At 35.3% G+C, this 22,004-nt stretch overlaps 3 protein-coding genes across 4 annotated transcripts; 2 read left to right on the forward strand and 1 right to left on the reverse strand.

Moving 5' to 3' along the window:
• The first annotated feature begins 954 nt into the window (after positions 1–954).
• LOC110648250 (probable fructokinase-4) lies at positions 955–5,567 on the forward strand. The gene is made up of 5 exons (XM_021802419.2): positions 955–1,846; positions 2,319–2,569; positions 2,717–3,008; positions 3,511–3,663; positions 4,898–5,567. The coding sequence occupies exons 1-5, from the start codon at positions 1,472–1,474 to the stop codon at positions 5,294–5,296; spliced, it is 1,470 nt and encodes a 489-aa protein (XP_021658111.2). The 5' UTR covers positions 955–1,471; the 3' UTR covers positions 5,297–5,567.
• A 1,666-nt stretch (positions 5,568–7,233) lies between these two features.
• LOC110648251 (uncharacterized) lies at positions 7,234–10,543 on the forward strand. Its single transcript, XM_021802420.2, has 2 exons — positions 7,234–7,433; positions 8,049–10,543. The coding sequence occupies exon 2, from the start codon at positions 8,077–8,079 to the stop codon at positions 10,294–10,296; it is 2,220 nt and encodes a 739-aa protein (XP_021658112.2). The 5' UTR covers positions 7,234–7,433; positions 8,049–8,076; the 3' UTR covers positions 10,297–10,543.
• Positions 10,544–11,400: 857 nt separating this feature from the next.
• Positions 11,401–18,910, reverse strand: LOC110648252 (flowering locus K homology domain). Of its 2 annotated transcripts, none has more exons than XM_021802422.2 (7): positions 18,769–18,910; positions 17,704–18,027; positions 15,643–15,895; positions 14,668–14,816; positions 13,815–14,084; positions 12,838–13,032; positions 11,401–11,877 (listed from the first exon to the last, which is right to left on the reverse strand). In XM_021802422.2, exons 2-7 carry the CDS (start codon positions 18,013–18,015, stop codon positions 11,644–11,646), a joined length of 1,413 nt encoding a protein of 470 aa, XP_021658114.2. In that variant the 5' UTR covers positions 18,016–18,027; positions 18,769–18,910; the 3' UTR covers positions 11,401–11,643. The 2 variants fall into 2 exon arrangements, with proteins under 2 accessions (XP_021658114.2, XP_021658115.2); XM_021802423.2 differs by having other exon boundaries at positions 18,723–18,871.
• Positions 18,911–22,004: the final 3,094 nt, after the last annotated feature.

Consider the following 22,004-nt stretch of genomic DNA (forward strand, 5'->3'; position numbering starts at 1 on the left):
TCAGAATCTGCAACTATCAGGTGCGTGAATTTTTGTTCTCCATCATAATTTACTTGACGTTCTATCAAACACACTTGAGATTGCTTCCATGTGATCTTCAGTTGGCACAAAAATTGAGGGTGGCTAATGTTCTCTGTCTCCATTAATGAATATATATGAAATATTGTTCTGACAATTTGATTATCAAGGTGATGTTATGCTGTCAATGCTAGCCTTTTATCTGAATTTATGGAGCTAATTTTGTGTCTATTGGTACACTGTTTATGGTTCTGCACTTATATTTTGTTCTTGGCCTCTTATTTGATGATTTCCAGGATACTTGTTCTGACACCATAGGCCTCAGGAAATAAATTCAGGACTTTTTGCATTCATAAATATTGAATGCAAAGCAATTGAAGTATATAGAGTGAAATATGGATCTGTTAGTCCACCATGATCAGACATCTATGTGTTTCTTATTTCAGATTCCATTGATTTTGTAGTTGCTGAAACCTAGATTGTCATGAGTTGATGGAAGAAAACCTTGTGTTTGTCAAAAAGCTGTATAATATCTGCATGCAAATTTGCAGTCTCCTTGTGGTTGTGGGTGTGAGCTTCCATATTGAAAAAGAAGAAAAGCAAAAAAGTATTTTATAGGTTCCATTCTGTGAACAAAGCATGAGAATTTGAGATTAAATATAGGAAAAGCATAATGCTTATATTCATTTCACATTCAGGGTGAACATATCTTGTGTGTTGACAACTGGTTAAACAAAAGAACGCTAAATTTTATGTTGATTCGTATTGAGTTCATTTCAACAAAGAGCATTGCAACTTTCTGCCTTCTAGTCAATGTTGAGTACATATTCTTTGGTAGGAAGAGGAAAGTGGAATCTGCCACCCCCCACCACCACTGGTTTATATTACTGCTATTGGTCAATGCAAGCTAATTGCCCCGGGGGTGGGCGCGGGGGGGTGTTGGGGGGTTGTGCACGTATATTGGTTTGGGCGCATCTCGGTTTACAAATTTTTTTTTAACAGCTTGTTTGGAGAAAGTTATTGGAGGAAAGAGATGGTTTTTAAAATAGCATATTTATTTGGGGGAGAAATTTTTCAAAGGAAGTAAGATTTTTGAGGTTCAAAACCTCACTTTTTCAACCACTAATAGGTGGGTTGAAAAATCATGAGATAAATCTAGCTATGTTGAGTGTTATGTTTTCTGCTACCGAAAATTTTAATTGAAATTAATTGCTTTGATTTGATTTCTTTGGGGAGGAGAAGTAAGAGATAGAAGAAGAGATTCAAAGAAAAAGTGAAATAAACGAGGAACATTTCAAAGTTGAAGAATTGACTAATGTAATGCTTTTAGGAGAGGAAATGAATCCTTTAAATATACTCCTTCAAATTCTAAATATTTTTATACATTCTTAATTCTTCTCTCAATTTCCTTATCCGATCAACCTCTCAGTCTCTTCACCTCCACCTCCTCTGGATGCATCAATTCACCATATCCCTCCATTACCCTCTCACTCACTCTCTCTCATCTCATGGTCACTCTTTACTTTCCATCTTCCCTCAAAATCCTAGATTAATCCTCCCCATATCACACTCCAGCCGGCCCCATTTCCCCTACACCTGCGCCGGATTCCAACTCTCTCTTCCCACCCCCTGCTCTACCTCTCCCGCCTCCCAAAACGGCGTTCTTCAAGAGCGGAAATTGCGCAGTCTTGGACTCAAAAACATCGATGTTGCCACCCTTGGTAATCTCTGTGTAGATATTGTTCTTCATGTTCCCAAATTGCCCCCTCGTTCGCCGGAGGCTCGCAAGGCTTTTATGGATCAGTTATCCGCTTCCCCTCCTGATGAGGTATGCTCTTTTTTGCTTCTCCGAATTGTGCACTTGTCTATTTGATTTTGTCTTCCTTTAAATGATTGTTTTTAAAAACTAGATAATTGAATTATTACTGTAATTGAGACTATGTTGCAATTTTGATCCGGTTATCTTTGACAACCAAAAATGGATTTTTTCCCCTTCGCAGCCTTTATATGAAAAAGAAAATGGTAATAATATCAAAATATTAAGAATGATTAAGATATGCATGGTACAATAATCAAAGGGTCTGAACTAGATTTCATATTCTATCCAAGATTTCTTCCTCGGTATGGTATTATTTTGTTTGATGTATGTAGAATTCTCAGATTAAATAGATGTAAATATTTTAGAAAAAGAAATCGTTTCATAGATGAGAACGATAATCAAATGAAATATAAATACTTGTATTATAACCATTTATATCAGCTGTTAATTTGTTTGGTTGATTATGTGTTTTTTCACATAGCAATACTGGGAAGCTGGTGGTAACTGCAATATGTCCATAGCGGCTGCAAGACTAGGACTCCGTTGTGCCACAATTGGTCATGTGGGCAATGAAATTTATGGAAATTTCCTCCTAGATGTGCTTCAAGATGAGGGGATTAGCGTGGTTGGGATGAATGAAGATGTTGATATCGTTGACAGTTCAAATACCTCGTATGAAACACTTTTATGCTGGGTTCTTGTGGACCCTTTGCAAAGGCATGGCTTCTGTAGGTAAATTACTCAAGACTATTTTTCCAGCCTGTGCAGAACAGCTTTTGCCCCACTGCATGAGTGTGGTTATTTTTATGTATTTTTCATTATATCTTTATCATGGGTTAACTTTGTAGGGTGATGAATTTATGTAACTTTGTTTCTCAGTCGAGCTGATTTTAGTAAGGAGCCTGCATTTAGCTGGATAAGCAAGTTATCAGGAGAAGCAAAGATGGCTATTAAACAGTCAAAGGTCCTGTTCTGCAATGGTTATGGCTTTGATGAGCTCAACCCCAGTTTGATAGTCTCAGCTCTAGATTATGCTGCTGAAGTTGGGACAGCTGTTTTCTTTGATCCTGGACCACGTGGAAAGAGTCTTTCTACTGGAACACCTGAAGAACAAAAAGCACTTCACCATTTTTTGAAGATGAGCGATGTTCTTCTTCTGACATCTGATGAGGTTTGGGCTAGAAATTTTTTGGAACATTTAACATTACCTTCAGATGTGCTCAAAATGTTAAACGTTTCTCATATCGAAACTAGTTTTCTTTGAGAACAACTAACATTACCTTCAGGTTTCGATGTTATTATGTGTTTCAGCTCTTTTTTTTTCCCCTTGTATTTGTGATGTGTGAAATTTTCTGTACTTTCATTATAGCATTATTGTTCATGACTGCTGTATCAGTGCTGTAACATTGTACTGTCCAGGGAAGGTGCATATAAATAGAATGATGATTTCTGGCCCATTTTTAGCCTAGAACAGAATCATTACTGAACAACTAACACCATCAACATGGTAGTTCATTAACTAGAGTTTCTGCCCTATTTGTGTTATTTTTAATCATGTTCATTTAACTCTCCCTTTACTACTTAAAAATGCTCCCAACCATAAATTTTTGCATTTCATAGGTAGTTTACTTCTTGTAGTCTGACTTGGTTCATTTGTATTAATAATCTTTCAGGCTGCGTCATTGACTGGCATAGGAGACCCACTATTAGCAGGACAAGAGTTGCTTTGGAATGGTGTGCGTACAAAATGGGTGATCGTGAAGATGGGTTCTAGGGGTTCAATTCTAGTCACCATGTCAAGTATTTCTTGTGCACCTGCATTCAAGGTATATAGTTTCTATAATTTACCTTTGAAGTTTTTTGAAGTAATAGTTTTACTATGTACCAGTCAATTTTTTTTTTACAGGGTGTTAATGATAATGTTATTTTTGAATGTGTTTTTCATGTTTAATTCAAGCTATGCCACATGCATGTTGTGAATATGTTTAGAAGGTGTTTGGCTTAACTGCATACTTTTAACTTTTAATTTAGAATGTATTTTTTAACTTATAAGTTAATTTAAAAATAAGTTAATTAAGTGTTTGGTTAAAAGGTACTTAAAAGTAACTTAATTTGTCAAAATAACCGAAGAAGGTGTATCATTGAGCGTTGTGATTGTTAAAATGAGGATAGTATTGAATTTTAAAAAATTATTAGGAAAATATAGTTTTTTACTTGATCAAAATATAGTTTTAAAATAAGTAGATAAGTCATAAGTGAGGGATACTTTACTTATGACTTCTGACTTATTTTAAGTAGTTTTTTAACTTATAAGTGAAACTAAAAACTAATCTACTTATGATTTTTTTACGTATAAGTAGGTTTGACCTATTTATAAGCCAAACCAAAAAACCTCTTAATATACTTAATATGTTATTTTTGTGAATATGCTTTGTCCCTACTTTTCTTTTATGGTTTTTCCTCCCTATTCTTAACCTGGTATATGCATAAAACTTTCAAGTGTGGCTTTTCTATTAATACAAAGAGCATTGCAGTCCAAGAGAACTCAATTTAACAATTATGTTAATTTAATGGTTCATTGTAAAGTTAGGAATTTTATATTTATATTATTTAGGAAATTTAATTAGGAAATAGCATTTTATTTTATTTTATTTTATTTTATTTAGGAAGTTTGCGTGAGTTTATTTAGTATTCCTACTTAGTATTGGTTTAGTATTCCTAATTATTTTTTGATTACGTGGTTTAGTAAATTTTGGGATTTCTAATCATAGCAATAGTAGGATTAATATTATACTATAAGTGCGTATGTCTTCTAGGTATTTTATTAGATGGTTTAATTATGATATTATTATTTACAAATTAATAAAAATTGAGAATTTGTTTCTCTTCTTTATTTGAGAATTTGTTTTTCTAGGGAATTATTTCTCTACCAATTGAAAATCTGTTTCTTATCCATTTATTCCCCTTTGTTCCCTCTACATCAGCCATCTTTTACATTCTGTTAATTTACATCTTGGAAAATGAAAATAAAAATTAATTGGTGTTTTGTCATATGCTCAGGTGGACGTCATTGATACTGTTGGTTGTGGAGATAGTTTTGTAGCCGCTATTGCATATGGTTTCATACATGATATGCCCTTGGTAAATACATTAGCAATTGCAAATGCAGTGGGTGCTGCAACTGCCATGGGTCGTGGAGCTGGTCGTAATGTAGCAACCTTGGAGAAAGTAATAGAACTCATGAGAGCATCAAATATCAACGAGGATGACGAATTTTGGAATGAAGTTGTAAAGAAATTGGATGCTCAGGAAATTACTTTCCTTTCAAAAATGGCCATAAATGGAAGCGACAACCGGCTGAATCGTGTTGCCTTACAAAAGGTGGTTTCTGAGTTGCTGCCTAGGTTCGGGTCTGCAAAGTTGGAGGAAAAGTTGCTTCTTGAGAGATATGATGGATAGTAGACTATTTAGCAATGAATTTTTCTCATGGTTATGGTGCCTGATTTTAGTGGCACATAGGGTGGCATTAATTAAGGCCTGGATTCAGGCATTAACACATGTTAAACTGATCTGTTAGTGGAAAAAGGACGAGAGAGTTGGTGAGCAAGGCTTTAGTTCTGGTGAAGAGTTAGCATTAGCAAGCTGCTTTTATTCATCTCCCTCTCTTTCTGAGCATATTTTTAAATGATTGTTCAGCAATGGTGCTTTGGTAGAGCTCCTTTTTCTTTTCCGAATTGGGGTTATGTAGGCAATTTGTCTCCGTTCATACTTCTCTAGGGGGTGTCTGAAATCGTGTGATATGACATCTTTATCCTAACGATTTTTTTTCCCCAAAAGAAAGTTCATTAATATTAGGATTTTAGTACAAGGCCCAAGGCTTGACAGACAAACGCCAATATGCAGGTCCAAAATCACAAAGATAAAAAAAAAAAAAAAAGAACTTGAGGGCCATAACAGCTAGCCCTAACCATACATCAGGGTCCAAGGCTACACTACATAGCAAACCCTAGAACCTAGATGATTGAAGCTTGAAGGAGATGCTTTTGCAACCGTGCTGTCGATTGTTTGCCGTCTTAAAGAGGAAGGACGAAGCTTTTCATTGAAAAACTTGAATTACAACTCAATGAAGCCTTTCAAATTGCCCATGGTTTCCTTTCTTCCAACTAACTATTAGAGCCTCAAGGAACCCAAAGCATAGATCTATCTCGGTGAGCTGAGAGAATCGAATGTTAGGGCTCACACGACGTCTCACTTTTCTATAGCCTTAAGGGTCAAGCGACAAGTTGGCTATAGGATCCCTAAGATGCCATTCGACAAAGCTACGCCTGAGCACTCTCTTGCTGAGTTTTTCCAAAATAAGGCTGGTTAAGCATAGGATAAGACTCAATCAATTACAAGCAAACACACAGCAGGTTCATTGAAATAACCTTCTCAATAAACCCTAATATACAAACAACCCATAAAGAAGCTATTTACAACCCACCTAGAGAGTGGAGAGTGATTAAATCCACACCCTAGGTGGAGTAAGAGCCTTTCTCTTCTCAAGAGGGACAGAGGAAAGCTTGAAGTGACTGAAATAGACAAGGCTGAAGACCAAGAAAGAGACTCCAGTTCGATCCCCTCCTCATGTACCCATTGACAAAAAAAAAAAAAATAGTATTAGAAAAATATTCAAAGTAAAATTTCTAGTATGTACCATGCTCCTGGTTTGTGCTCTTGGTGTATATATAATAACAGCTTTTATAATAATGTAAAGTCTATTTTTTATATTAAAAAAAGAGTTTAAATTTTATAAAAGGGTAATATTATTTTTATTTACTTTTGAAATATTACATAATTAGCAGTTTAAAAGAATTTTATTTATGAAACTGAAAACCTCTTCTTAAAATTATTTCCAAATTTCCACTAATTATCAGTAAAACTAGATGCTGTGTGAGCTTGTCATGTACCACATTTATTTATGATTTTATTATTACTAAAAATGTTAGTTAACTTTTATTTGATAATTTATTAACATAAATTTTATGGAAATAAAAAACAGATTGCAGTTTTAATCTTATAATTAACATTAAATAAAAAAATTGGAAACATTTACTTTTAATAATTCAAACAATCAGGAAAATTCAAATAAAATTGAAAAAGTTAAATTGTCTAAAATAATTAAAGCAACTTTGAAAATAAATTAAGCCACTTGAAACATAAATATTAATGTTATTTCTCACTTTAAAAAATTAATATATATGAATATATAAAATTATTTAATTTTAATTTAATTCCAATAAAATCACTATTATTAAATTCTATAATTAATATTTTAACAATACTACAAAGAAAAATAATCCTAATCTATTTCTACAATTAACACAATTACTTAATTGGAGTGTACATCCACACGCACACCCTGACAAGCGGAAGGCAAGAGAAGGGGTAATATAGGGATTGGAAAGAGTAGTGTGTGGAGCAAAGGATGACCTAAATACCCTCAAAATTGGCTAACCCTAAGCAGCAGATCTCTCCACCATCGAAGGCCTCATAACTGTCCTTTTTTGCCCCTGTAATTCGCAGTCTTCCCCTTCTCTGCCCTTCACCTTTACAGGTATTCCCCCTCGCCCACCCGCCAAAATTTTTCTTTTCTGTTTTATTCTATTGTTTCATTCTTTTCTTTCTCAAAACCCTAATATCTTTTTAAGCTTTATTTTACTTTTTAATTCGTTCTGATTACTGTCTTCTTGTTGTGTTTGTTTGCATTTAATTTTTATTTTGTGTTTCATGGTGTCCTCAATTGCAAAATTTACAAGTTTCTCTATTGGCATTCTGTTTGGTTCCTGAGAAAATTGAGGTCAAGGAAACTAAGGGAAAGTCCGATTTTGTTTTGGAATTTTTCGATAGAATGAAATAATGGGCCTACTATAAGTTGTTTTTTTTTTTTTTTTTTAAAAAAAAGAGACTCTAATATCTCAATTTTTCACGTTTCTGGGCTACCAAACAGGTTTATGGTAACGAGTTTTAGATGTCCATAAATTTTAGGGATGTTGATTTGATGTTCTATGATTTTTATTAATGCTTTGCTCTGTTCGATAGATGCACACGTTCTGTTTTTTCACTAGATATGTGTAGTTCAGTTCGAATTTACAGTGAAGGCATATGTTTGTTATTCAGTTTAAAACTGAACCAAAATGATGTTGATTCTTGAATGCTTTTCGAAGTGCAGGTTATTCCTGTTGCGTATTTGATTTATTATGGAGCATAATGATTTACTGTTGAGGCAGAATCAATACTTGGAACCAGGACATAGTTGCAGTTCAGTATTAGTTCATAGTCATAATTTTGATTTGTCAGACATCAACGGTCATAATTTGGATGTGGATGTTGCCAATGACTATGTTGGAGACTTCAGCTTAGGACACACTGATGACCAACTAGTTCTCAGTCAGGCCAATGAACATGATTCAGTTCAGCGACATGGAGATGTTCACTATTTTAAAGAGAATGGAGCATATTTTGATAGAGAAGACAATGCTGATATTAATCAAAACAATACTAATGTTGAGGACCATGAAAATCACTTGACTGGCACAGATCAAAGCCATGAAGTAGGTTCACGAGAGAATCATGAATTGGCTACAGTAGAGTATGCTGATATTAATGAAAATCAGGAGATGGGTATTGTTCAAATCTCAGATGAGAATTTTCAGCAGCCACTGATAGTGAGAGATCCACCTATCCTTCAGTCTCAAGCGCTAGAACTGACTGTTGGGCAAGAGTTTCCTGATGTTCACAGCTGCCGAAGAGCACTCAGAGATGCAGCGATTGCTTTTCACTTTGAGATGCAAACAATCAAGTCTGACAAAACTCGTTTCACTGCTAAATGTGCAAGTGAGGGATGCCCTTGGCGAATTCATGTGGCAAAGCTCCCAGGTGTTCCTACATTCACTATCAGGACTATTCATGAGGAACATACTTGTGGTGGAATTACACATCTCGGTCATCTGCAAGCCTCCGTCCAATGGGTTGCAGACTCCATGGAACAGCGCCTCAAAGAGAACCCTCATTACACGCCAAAGGAGATACTTGAGGAGATACATCGAGTTCATGGGATCACATTATCCTACAAGCAAGCCTGGAGGGCAAAGGAGCGGTTCTTGGCTACTGTTCGTGGATCATTCGAGGAAGAGTATCACCTCCTCCCACTTTATTGTGATCAGCTACGAAGGACGAATCCAGGAAGCATTGCAGTGGTTTATGGGAATCCTGTTGACAATTGTTTTGAACGGCTATTTATCTCATTCCAAGCATCAATAGATGGATTTTTGAATGGATGCTGGCCTCTTATTGGACTTGATAGAACTCTTCTGAGAAGCAAGTATGTCGGGACCTTGCTTTTTGCCACTGGTTTTGATGGTGATAGCACTGCATTTCCTTTGGCATTTGGCGTGGTTGATAATGAAAATGACGATAACTGGATGTGGTTCCTTTCTGAGCTGCATAACTTGCTTGAAGCCAACACAGAAAACATGCCTAAGCTTACAATTCTTTCGGACAGACAGAAGGGTATTGTTGACGGAATAGAAGTAAACTTCCCAACAGCTTTTCATGGATTCTGCTTGCATTTTCTTGCAGAAAGTTTCCGCAAGGAGTTCAACAACACCATCCTAATTAACCTTTTCTGGGAAGCTGCTAACGCTCTCACTGTAATGGAGTTTGAGCAAAAAATCTTTCTGATTGAGGAGATGTCACCGCAAGCAGCATGTTGGGTAAGAAGCATTGACCCGTGCTTGTGGGCTACGGCATGTTTTGAAGGAACAAGACTTGGACAGCTAACAGCTAACATTGTTGAATCTTTAAATGCTCTGATACTGGAATCCTCTGGACTTCCAATAATTCAAATGATGGAGTATATTCGTCGACAGTTGATGACATTGATCAATGAGCGGCGTGAAACAAGTTTGCAGTGGGCAAGCACACTCGTTCCATCTGCTGAATTGCAAGTCTCCGAAGCTATCAAGCGTGCACACAATTGCCATGTTCTCAAAGCAAACGATGCTGAGTTTGAAGTTGCCTCCAGAGAAGGATCGCATATAGTGAACATTCGTAGCCGTCAGTGTTCGTGTCGTGGATGGCAGCTACGTGGCTTGCCCTGTGATCATGCTGTGGCAGCTCTCATGTTTTGCAGGCAGAATGTTTATCGGTTTGCTGAAAGCTGTTTCACTGTGGCAAATTATCGCAAGGCATACTCCCAGACCATACACCCAATTCCGGATAAAGCCCTTTGGAGGAATGAAGGCTATAACGATGTTGGGCCCAGGATAAACCCGCCAAGGTCCTTCCGGCCACCGCCAGGAAAATCAAGGAAAAAGAGAGTGCGTTCAGAAGATGGTGGGCGAGTTAAACGACCAGTTCATTGCAGCCGCTGTCATCAGACTGGACATTTTAGAACAACATGTACAGTCCCCATATAGATGTTGGTATTCAAGTTCCTATACTTAGAACAGAGAATTAGGCTTTTCTCTGTTCCTTTTGCTTTTGGGGTCACCCTCTACAGTACACAGAGTTTTGGTACTTAAGATTTATTACCACCTTCATACATTAGTTGGTTTAAAAAATTCAATTGAGGTAGGCGATATTTTGGAATGTATATGATAATTTAGATTTTTGGATCAACTTTTAATTATTCTTATATGGGAATACTGCTCGTTCTTTTGCAAATGCTACCCGCACTTCCATTTCTTAGCACCTGTGATGGCATTCATTGTCTAGTTCTCATTTTCTCGTTCTTTCCTTTCCTTTCGTTTCCTTTCTCCCTAGAATATAACTTACAGCTGTCAGTGGTTGCACACTATGGTGGGGTCGTTATTATTTCTGTAGCAAATGCGCTTTGAATCGGAACCATATTGATGAAGTCATTGCCCCCACAATAAAGGGAAAAAAGGTCGCAATTGAATCAAACAAGGTTCGATCTGATCGTTCCTCATTTCGACTGTTGGTTTCGCACTGATTAATGTCACTAAACAGGTCAATTGATGACACTATCTATTCTCATTTTCCAAGTCATCTCAAGCTCATCATCAGCGCCTCATTGTTCCATCCATTCCCTAACAGGTTTGACTGAGGTAACAAAAGGTTGTTTTGTAAAGGTAATCCAGTGTTCAGCTGCAGCCAATGCCGAAAGGCAAAAAGGGTGCAGTTGCAAGGAAGAAGCAACACCACCAAAACGACAGAAAACAACAACCAGTGAATCAGCATACCTACAATAGTAGTTTCTGTTGACCCATCTCTCAAATCAAATGAAGTATTTTGACCTAAAGAAGAAAACGGACAAGCACATGCATACACACACTTGCACTTCTGCTAAAATAAAGCATTTGAATGCACATGATGATTTTGAAGATAAATAAAATTCAGAAGTCTCACTGCAATATTCCTTAAAGGAAAAAAAGGAGAACCGACAAGCATTACAATTGCAATATTCATGATTATGGATTCTTATTTAGAATTGATGCTTTCGGAGACACTAACAAATTGATAAACTGGAGCAATTAGCAATTTCATTAAAAGAAATGAAATGACTCAATGGCTGACTAGCATTGCAGAAACACTACAAGAGGATCCCAATAGACTAGGACTACACAAGAGATGCAGCTTGCAAATGCTCAACACAAACCAAACTAGATGTACCCAAAACATAACTAGTTGATTTTAAAAAATATCAAATAACATCCGAGTTCTATTACCAAAATTATATCAGATTTCCAGGTGAATGACCACAGATATATTCTACCATAAGTGAATCAAATGAACCTTGGTCTCTAATAACCATAATTGGTGCCATACACTGAACCATAGTCTTCAGTTGGAGCATGGCTCACATATCCAGTACCTTCAGATGGTTGCAATGTGTATATCAGATCTTCAGCTGGATAAGGAGTGTACTCTTGACTGACTGATCCACTGGCTGAGAAAGCTGGATAAGCATTAAATCCCTGACCAATTGATTCTCCTGCTTGGTTCTGCAAGTTACTTTTAGCTTCAGCAATGAAGTTCTGCATCACAAAAAAGAGGAAGGTAATTTAAATCAAACATATAAAATGCTACTCCAATTCCCCAAAAACAAAGGAAAAAATAAATTAATAATCCACAAATATGTATTGCTAAGGTGAAACAGTATACAACGCAACTCTCGCTGCCAGTTTATCAAAATGAAACACATTTCATTGGCAGGTTAACAAAAAGAAAGCACAGCAATGCAGCACTTGCTGCCAATTCATCAGAATGAAACAGATTTTATTGGCAGGTCAGTGAAAAGATGGAGATAGATATCAGTATAATATGGCATAAGCAACTAGTGGTAATTGGTTCGTACTTCTAGCAAATTCTCCCATTATAATAATTGCAGCGTAAAACATGACTCGATGTCTGAACAGGCTTTACCATGGAGATAAATAAATGCAACCTTCATGCATGCCTAAATAACAGAACAGTGCAAATGCAATTCTTGACGTAAGTGAGACATCTTCCATACTTTGTTGTCATACATTTATTGACACGCTCATATTGCCATAAACAATGTGATGCATTACATCTAATTGAAGAACCAGCAAATGCTGAATCCTAGGAGTAATCATGCCTCTTTTGGTTTGATATTACTCAAACATATAGTGATGCCATAAAAAAGTAGCTAGAATTCTAGCCCATCAACAACGCACCTGCCCACCCATATCCCTAAACACACAGAGAGAGAGAAAGAGAGAGAGCAGGGAAAAGAAAATTATGTAATGTACAGATATCCCTTGTACTTCAAAGCAATGTTTGGGCAGCAGCAGCAAACATGAAATTAATCAAATTGGAGGCACATTTTTTGACAGGTTGCCAGGGTTTGAGCCCAGGATAATTTCATGATACAACAGTTGTCTACCACTCCGTAATAGGTAGTTAAATAAGAAAACAGCAAAAAATCAGGCTATGAGCTGCTTCAAAGATCATCAAGGAAATAATAGAAATACATGTATCAACTGTTGAGCTGTTTGTATTTGTGAAGCAGTTCCATTAATTTCAACAGTCATCTCATTAGGCACATCCCTTGTTTCCTGTACTGCAATAGCAGCCCCACTGGCACGACGTATATAGCTTATATTTGCACCAGAAACCCCAATCACAGCATTAGCATATGATAGAGGAATCTGCATGTGGTGTGTGACCTGCACAAATTAAAAGTAGAGAGCAAAACATTAATTTTTTTTAGTGACATAATTATGGCCCTAGTCTATGACCTTTTTCAAGTGTGTAGCTTAACAGAGTAAAGTAAAACAGTTTAAAGTTGGAATATAAAAGGACAAACACCAAAGAAAATGAAAAACCCAAACCCTATATGATACTTCTCAACATATTAACTAATACTTATTAATTGCACTTCACACAAACATTTGAAGTAACAACAATCATTTTAACCATAATGCCTCTTAACTGACATGGATAACGTTGCATCAAACAAATACTAACTGAAAAGGTGAAAAGGATAAATTAACTAAACATTCACAGCTGTATATTCAGCAATAGATCTTATATAGGGTATCCATAGAACACAGAAGTAACATTTATATGTATAAAGCAAAGGCTATGCATTAACAGGCTCCTTGGAAGCATACTTACAAAATAACAATCGCCAGATCAAGTACAAATAAGATATAACAAGAAAGTTTATGTTTAGAAAATCTACCCTCTAGGCGATCAAATTTCTGCAACATCCTAAGGTTGTTTTCATGGTACCACATCTTAGAATTCAGGATTATATATTTAAGAATCATACTAACAACCACCATGGGTGAGACACTGAAAGGACTTAATTTAGTGATTTTGTCAACAGAGGATGCATAAAGTTCAACAGAAAGAATCATTTGCCAAAAGTTTATTACTGTCCTATTTGCTAAATGACAATGTTATAATGAAGAAATAAATCTAGATCACAGCAGAGAAAATATACCTTTCCAACCACTGATTGTGGCTGGGCATTTGATGCATGGCCTATAAAAGCATCTCTACCATACATGGGAGAACCGTGATGGGGCTGCTTATCAAAGGGAGGTATATCAGAATCTGAATGATTATTATCATATTGACGATGAGGCATCAAATATTGGGGATTGGGCCCATAACCATTTCCACCATCAGCATTTTTTGGAAAACCTTGAGGAGGGCCCCGAGATTGTTGTGGGGGCATGTTCTGGTTTGATCGAACAATTGGCATTTGCATCTGACATCAGAAAATTTATAATTCTTAATATACACAAACTGCATATAAAACAACACACGTATGTTCAATATACACACATACATCATCTTGCAAAGTTACCAAAACCATTATAATACAACAACTTAAACCACATGCAATCCATCAGCAAGTTTCACTTCAAATGCTATACTTTTATGAGTGCAAACTTAAGAAGGAGATAGATTATGCTGAATTTGATGAGTTTCAGTCCAGCCCAAAAGATTTTGAGGCGACATTCGCAGCACCTTATGCCTAATGAGTGCAAAGCCAGCTGCGGAGCTGCCTTATCCAAATTTTGGGCTGTTAGTACAAAATTTGGTGATTTTTTTTGCCTAATACTTACACTACTATTATAACAACTGATTGAAATGGACCAATCAAGTATTTATGGATGAATAATGACCCAACCACTGGTCAACTATCCCGAAAGCCAAGAGAAGAAGCCCATTGCTACTTAAACAAACAATTGCAATGGAAATGGATTGACTCTAGTAACCTAGATTGAACCAATCCCGTGTCTATCTGTGAGACTGTGCCATGGATGAGGAAGAATTAGCAAACTTACTTGTGTTTCAAACACTCCAACAATACTGCGGTCGACTAAGAACTTTCGAAGATGACTAGCAATCAGTTCAACTCCATTGTGCACACCTGTCGGCTCACCTTGTATCTCAACTATATTGTCATCTTTCAGAGCAAAAATTGGCAGGTGTTCTGCAGCAAATTGATTAAACAGAACTAAAGCCAAAATTGACATAATACTTAAAATATTACTGCAGCAAGTTTGAAAAACAAAATGCAGCCACCATCTAACATTAGGTGAAATCACGTATAGTGTCCAAGTGCTGTAGAGCTCAACCAAAGAACATAGTGTCAACTTAAGACAGTAAAGAATGAAAATGTTACATGGAACAATAACACAAGGGGATATCTAGGAAAAAAGATGCTTAACAGCAAATTAAATAAAAAAAAAAAATCAATTACAGATGGACAGACTACTTTTCCTTAAATAAACATGATTCAAGCAGTCTACTATTGAGCATAATATTGTGCATCCACCTTGCTACATTAATAGTTAAAGTATGATAATGATTCAAACGGTTTACTATTGAGCATAATGCTAAATAGTGTTGTAAATGCTTACAGTGTTGACTTGTCATATGCACACCAAAGAAACGAGAGCAGAGCCCCAAGGTGGATGCACTTCTAAACCCTTAGATGAAGTGCCATAGCAAAAGAAAATCATATCAAGAGTCATGTTACAATTTTTTATTTTTTCACAATCATTTTGCTTAATTACTTGCTAGATATAAATTTTGATGAATTTAAACTACCTAATAACCTAGGAACTACAACCCTTGTGTCAGGATGCCCCCACATTAAGCAAACAAGTTAAGTTTAGCTTTCTTATTGTTTTTTCTTTAACATCTTATTATACATTTATTTCAAAGATATGCACCCTAATTCACTCAAATGTGTGCCTATGCTCAGCAAATACTAGGTGTGGCACTCATAACAGCAATATAATTAGTAAGAATACCTGCTCCAAGAACTCGAATGATACAACCAGAAGCATCTTGAATAGATTTTATAGTGGAGCCTTGCTTCCCAATCAAGCTTGCTGCTTGAGCACCAGGTACTAGAAGTCTGGTGACAGCTTTGCCCTTGATGGCGCCTAAAGTAGCATGACTAGCAGTAGCATCTAAACCAATAACTTGCTTATGAACCCTCAGCAAACCACCCATGGCTGGAGATATAGAAACATCGGGCTCTTCTTTTGCAGAGACCATGACCTTTAAAAAGAGCAGAAGATGGTAATTCAGAAACTTTCCAAATGATTCTCGTAATTAATGCATAGTAAAATCAAGTGGCAAAATTCATACTGGGACATACAACTAAAACTAGCATCCTTTGCAACACTGTACAAAAAATTTTAACCTATAAAACACAATATAAAAAGTGATAGGACTAAAGTATTTTTCTAAACTCTTACTGAAGTCTCTTTACCAAACATCAATTACTGCTAGAATAAAGTGTCAGTATCCATATTTTTGATACATCATTTGCTAGATGATTCATCCCACACCAAATAACTCGTCAAAATGTTGGCACACATAAACTGTTATATAATTATACACATATGAAACTTCTAAAATAAAATATCAAGACAATTGAAAAAAAAAGAAAAACTTTGCTACTTCATAAACTACATTCATTGATGCAAAAATAACAATATCAAAATTATAGTAATAAAGGGTTCTGATCTCCAGTTCATGGTGGCACAGAGGAACAATGCCCCAACTGGAGCAACAAATTCATTTGTGCCAACATGCTTGAGGGTTCCATCAATGTGCTTGTGAGGGCATGTGCATATGAAAGAGAGAAAACAACATACAAGGTAAAGATAATTTTCAAAACAGAATCTGATCGCTGTTAAGTTATTGTGTTGCATGTCATTCATGTAGTAAAATAGATCAAGAAATATTTTACAACACCATCTAGCCATGTTTTAAATAAATAAGCTGTTTGTTTGGGCTTGCTAAAGAAAATGCAAAACAAATTTGAGATTTCTTTTGGTAATTTTGGATAATATTGATGTCAATTATTGAAGTTTTCTTTTAAACAGCTTAACAATTTCTTGTGAGACACCAACTGACCAAGTTCTGAAGTTACCAGATACAATGCAAATCTTCTTGGTACTTTTCAGCACTTGGTGCTCACCCCTGCAATCTCGATCTTTGGTTCTTCTAGTTTGATGCCACTTTCATCATTGAATTGTGGCTTTAGATTTGCGGAGAACCTGCAAACATCCATTGTTGGTCATCGTGATGAAAAATATTTATTCTTATGTATCTAATGTGTTGTTTAAGTTGGTCCTTCCACTTATTATGTCTTAGCATCTTTTTCCTGTCCGACTGTTAAACCAACAGCTTTTAATTGTTGAATGTAAGTATTTTTTAATGGTTTATCCGTTCTTACTTATTAACCATGATTGAATTAACACGATAAATTTTGCCTTATTGAGGGGAAAATGGCAATGAAGAACATTTTAAGCACTAAGAGGTTCCCACAATATACACTTCCATAATTATAAGAAAATAAAAATAAATAGGAAAACTAGTTTGTTTTTATATGACAAATTAATATAAGTATTAATGATGATCCTAGTAGGCCTAAGATTATTGGCAAGTCCTAACAACTAAAAATGTTTGCCAAAGTTGGCAAGTCTATGCATACAAATCATGAATTCCAAAACTAAGCTGAAAAAATTGGGCTAGAACATTGATAATAACTAGTTCTCCATTATCATCAATCCTGCTTGACCAATTAATGTTGGAGCAATATCAGCGTAACACAATACACACATCAAAAACAAAAAACATGCATGCCAATGACAGGAAGCGGGGTTGCAAAGTAAATTTGCACACAACAATGAAACCCAAGCATATTTCATGAACTAGAACCAGGTTAAGTATCTGCAATCAGTAACAAGTTCAGTTGCTGATACAAGCAATTGCCACTAAGGTACAAAAGAATACAACAGCAATTATTATAAAATTTCTGCTAGATATATAATATAAAATAAAAATATGAAACTTACTGCTCTTTCCAAGATCCCAGGAGGGCCATCAAGAATTTTAATCCGAGCCTTTGTCTCCTCAATGATTTTCTTAATGGACTCTCCCTTTCTCCCAATGATACTACCAACCTTTTGCACAGGAACCAACATCCTGAAAACATTCTCTCCAGGCCATCCAGGCCACCTCGTTCCGTCATCATGAGCCAATTCAGGTTTAGATTCTTGTATTTGTGGAGGCTGTGATTCTTCAGGCACATCAACATCATCATTTTTCAACTGCATGTCCTCTTGTGCATCCCCATCATCATGTTTCTGTAAATCCTCCCCCGCCATACAAAATGTTATCTAGGCAAAACCAAGCAATGAAATTGATTCATATTTATGTCCAGCACAAAACATAAAAAGGTTAGGACATGCTGTCTACAAGTCCTACCAACTCTTTTTTAAAAACAATTACATAAAGTAGGCTTCAGTTTGCTATATTTTACTCCACTAATTGCAATTAAACAATATGAAAGAGACCTATAAATAGATAGTAGTCATCGACTAGGACTATTCTTTCATCCTCAACAAATTCCAACATCAAAAACGACATTGGACTAAATGTCAACTTCATTCCCCATATCCCCAATGGTTGAATGAAAGTATTACCTTAGCATGATCAAGAAAACAAATAACATTTACAATTTCTTTCTTTTCTTGCTACAATGAATCTTATAAAATAGTCACGAACATTAAAAAATAAAAAATAAAAGAAAGAAAGAAAGAAAGCCTCCAGGAAAAACAATAGCGCAAAAGCCCCCAACCAATTATTACAATTTCAAAAAATTAGCAGCTCCATTGCTTAAATTTCCATCAATTTCCATAATATTTCCTCCATATCCCAGCAAGAAAACAGACAATATGATAGTAACAATTTGCATTTTAGCAAAAACCACAAAACATCCAATGGAGCTCAAGAACACATCAAATATTGTTTTGTGAGAAGAACAAAAATCAATTAAATAGATAAATCACATTAAAAAAACAAAGATATTTACGTCACTGCACTACGAAGATAGAATTACAAAACGAAATCGGCGGCACCTAGAAATGCAGAGATGAGCGATACCCCAGCACAAGAGGGACTGTGACGCAACAGACAATGATCATAAAACAAAGGCGGTCTTGTTAAATCCAGACCAACCCGTCAAATTGACCCGATAAACCGGTTACCTTATATTAATCGAGTCTAAATCCGAACCGGTTCTGATAACTATGAATGAATTGAAGCTCAAGAGAGACCGGCTTTTTTTTTTTTTTTTTTTTTTAACCATTAAGCCCTTCAATATATATACATTTTTTATATAAAAAACCACATAGTAACAAATAACAATAAAAATGTTTATGTTATGTTTAGTTGCCAAAAAATAAAGAAAGATGATTACTAGCAGTTGATTCATATTCATCGTCTTTTATAATTAAGTGAGATTTATTTTTTATATTATAAAAAAATTTATTTTTTAATAAGAGTGTATATTATTTTTGTGTGTATTGATAATATTATATAATCTTAAAAAATAATAACTTTTTTAAAAAATATTTTTAAAAAATAAAATTTAACATTTAATTGTAAATTTCTTTAATTTCGTATTTAGATTAAAGGAAAATAATAGATAAAAAATTTTTAAAAGAAAATTAATTTTATTTTCCATTCAACTTATATTTAGTTGAAGAGAAAAATAAGGAGAAAATAAAATTTTAAAAGGAAAATAAGTATTAAATTCTATCCATTTTCTCTTCAAATTAGAAAGAAATTAAGTGAAAAATATTTAAAATTATAAAAAATATTCATATATTTTTTTAGATTCCTTTTGAATATTCAAAGGTAGAATTATAATTTTATTATTTAAAAATAACTTTCTTTTCAATATTTTTCCTCCCTAATAATTTTTTTTTCATTATTTTCTTTCCCCATACAAAAATGGTATAAATTTAAAATTAAAATCAGATTTTCCTCACTTTTCAAAATTGTACTGACGTGTAGAAATTAAGCCCTTTAAAGTAATTTTTTATTTATTTATTTTATTTTTTGTTAAATAGGCCTATTTATTCAAAAGGAAAACAAGGGATTTTCCACCAATTTACTATCATGGGCATCATCTTACTGACTTCAAATCCTACAAATGCATTTTTTTTTCTTTTATTTCATTATTAAAATTCCATCAAATTTATTATTCAAATTTGGATGAAAGGTTTTAAGTCATGCATCTTTTTCACCTATAATAATTTGCTATTAAAAACAATTATGATTTTTTTATCAATGGCAATATAATAGTACTAAATTTTCAAAAATTTAATTAAAAATTAAAAGACAAAAAATTGAACAAATGAACAGTGATGGGGCAATATTTAAACTTAGGGACCAATGATGAATACAATGTGCCGTGTAGTCAAACTTAGGATCAATATCGGACATAATTAAATTTAGAGAGTATTTAATTTAGTTTATAAATTAATTTAAATTTATAAGTATTTAAAATTTTAAGTAATTGTGTGTAACATCTCTAATTTTTAAATTTATTATTTTTGAGTAAATATTAATATTTTATTTTAATTAAATTTTGAGAAATTATTTAAGATTTTTCAGGTTTTAGAAATCGGGTTCGATTTTCTGAAAATATAAAACCTTGATGATTTTTAAAAATTAATTTAAAGACCACGTGGCGAAACTAAAAATATATTTGGAGTCTATGAATTTTTCTGAGTTTTCTAGAATTTTTTTGAAATTTTTGGGCATCATTTTCGGTCCCAAGGCAGAGTAAAAATTTAAAATTTTATATCTTAAATAGGACCGGCTAAATCAATCGGACCGATCGAATCGGACTAGCCTTCTTCTTCTTTTCTTCCCTTCCCCTGCGTGTTCGGTCCCTCCTCCTCTCTCTCCCGTTTTCTCTCTCCTCCCTCACCCCTAGGCTTCGCCGCCGCCACCCAGCCTTCCCCACCTCGCCGGCGCACCGCCCCAGCGCCGCCCCATGGCCGGCCGACGCTCCAGGCGGCCGGAAAATGCGCGCGAAGACCCACCTGCGTGCAGCGCGCCATTTCGGCTTCCCGGTAGAAATCCGGCTGATTCGGCCACCGATTGGGTCGGGTCTTGTGTCAAGCACCATCTACACCTCGAGAGCTTTCCATAGACAACAAGAACACCAAAATCCATCCAGCGGTTTGCCCAATTTTTATCCGGGAAGTTTTAGCCCATTTCGATTTTTGGGCTAGATTTCTCGCAAACCATGAACCCCACGAGAAAACCGAGAGTACCAAAGCGCTCCACTCGTCGAGAGCTTCACAGTAATACAAATTTCGAAATTTTCCGACATCATTTTTTGGTGGGTCCCATGAAACTTCGTAGTGTTTTTCCGAGCATTAAATGAGTTTAGAAAATTTTGTAAAAATTATATACTAACCCCCGTATTGTGGGCTTCGTGTAGGTCTCTTCAATTCGTGAAAATTTGACGGTTGCCTGGGACTGTGAATTTTCGGCCAGACAGACTGGCTACCAAAAAAGTCTTAGAATTATATTGAGATTTTGGCTACCCCACCATTTTCAGACGTCCCGAGTGCATCCCCGGAGTCGGAATCGGCATAGGTAAACCCGAACCTTACTTTTTCATAATTTTCTAGTGCTTAAATAGGATTAAAAATTCATAAAATATTCGTGGTAGCTCAGAAAATTATGATTCTTTTTTGCATTAGCTTAGTAATATTGCTAAGGACAGCGAGGCAAAGTTTTAGAATTTTCAAAGCTTATTTGGGTAGTTTTTGCAAAAAGGATCAATTATAAGGACTAAACTATAATTTTACATGTTGTGATTGATGACTGTTTGGGTGGGCCCAGGAGGGGCTGTGTGATGTGATTGAGTTGTAAATATGTGGTTTGTGGATATAGAAGTGTGTTTTAAGCCTTTTTGCAGGTTGGGTAGGTCCTAAGTATAGGGGAGACTCTACTGGATTTTCGGCACGACTTAGGACGTATTTGATCTTTTCTTGGTTTGTATTGAGTAAATTGTATTAAATAATTGTAATAAAATTGTCAGGTGAGCTGGGACAGCCTTCCTCCTCCGCCCAGCCACCACAGTAACTTCGGTTGAGTCTGTGAGTAAAATATTAATTTTAATTATAATTTCGATATTATTATATGTTCAAGCATGCCCATGCATCACTTATATATATGTATCTATGTAGTTAAACTTTAGGCACATTTTATGTTGCATTCATAATTGTTAAAGTGCCATAGATGTTATTGTGGTAATTTGGAGCAGTGTGCGTGAGTTGGCGTGCGTGTA

This window comes from Hevea brasiliensis, chromosome 2, assembly GCF_030052815.1.
Source record: "Hevea brasiliensis isolate MT/VB/25A 57/8 chromosome 2, ASM3005281v1, whole genome shotgun sequence".
Lineage (NCBI taxonomy): Eukaryota > Viridiplantae > Streptophyta > Magnoliopsida > Malpighiales > Euphorbiaceae > Hevea > Hevea brasiliensis.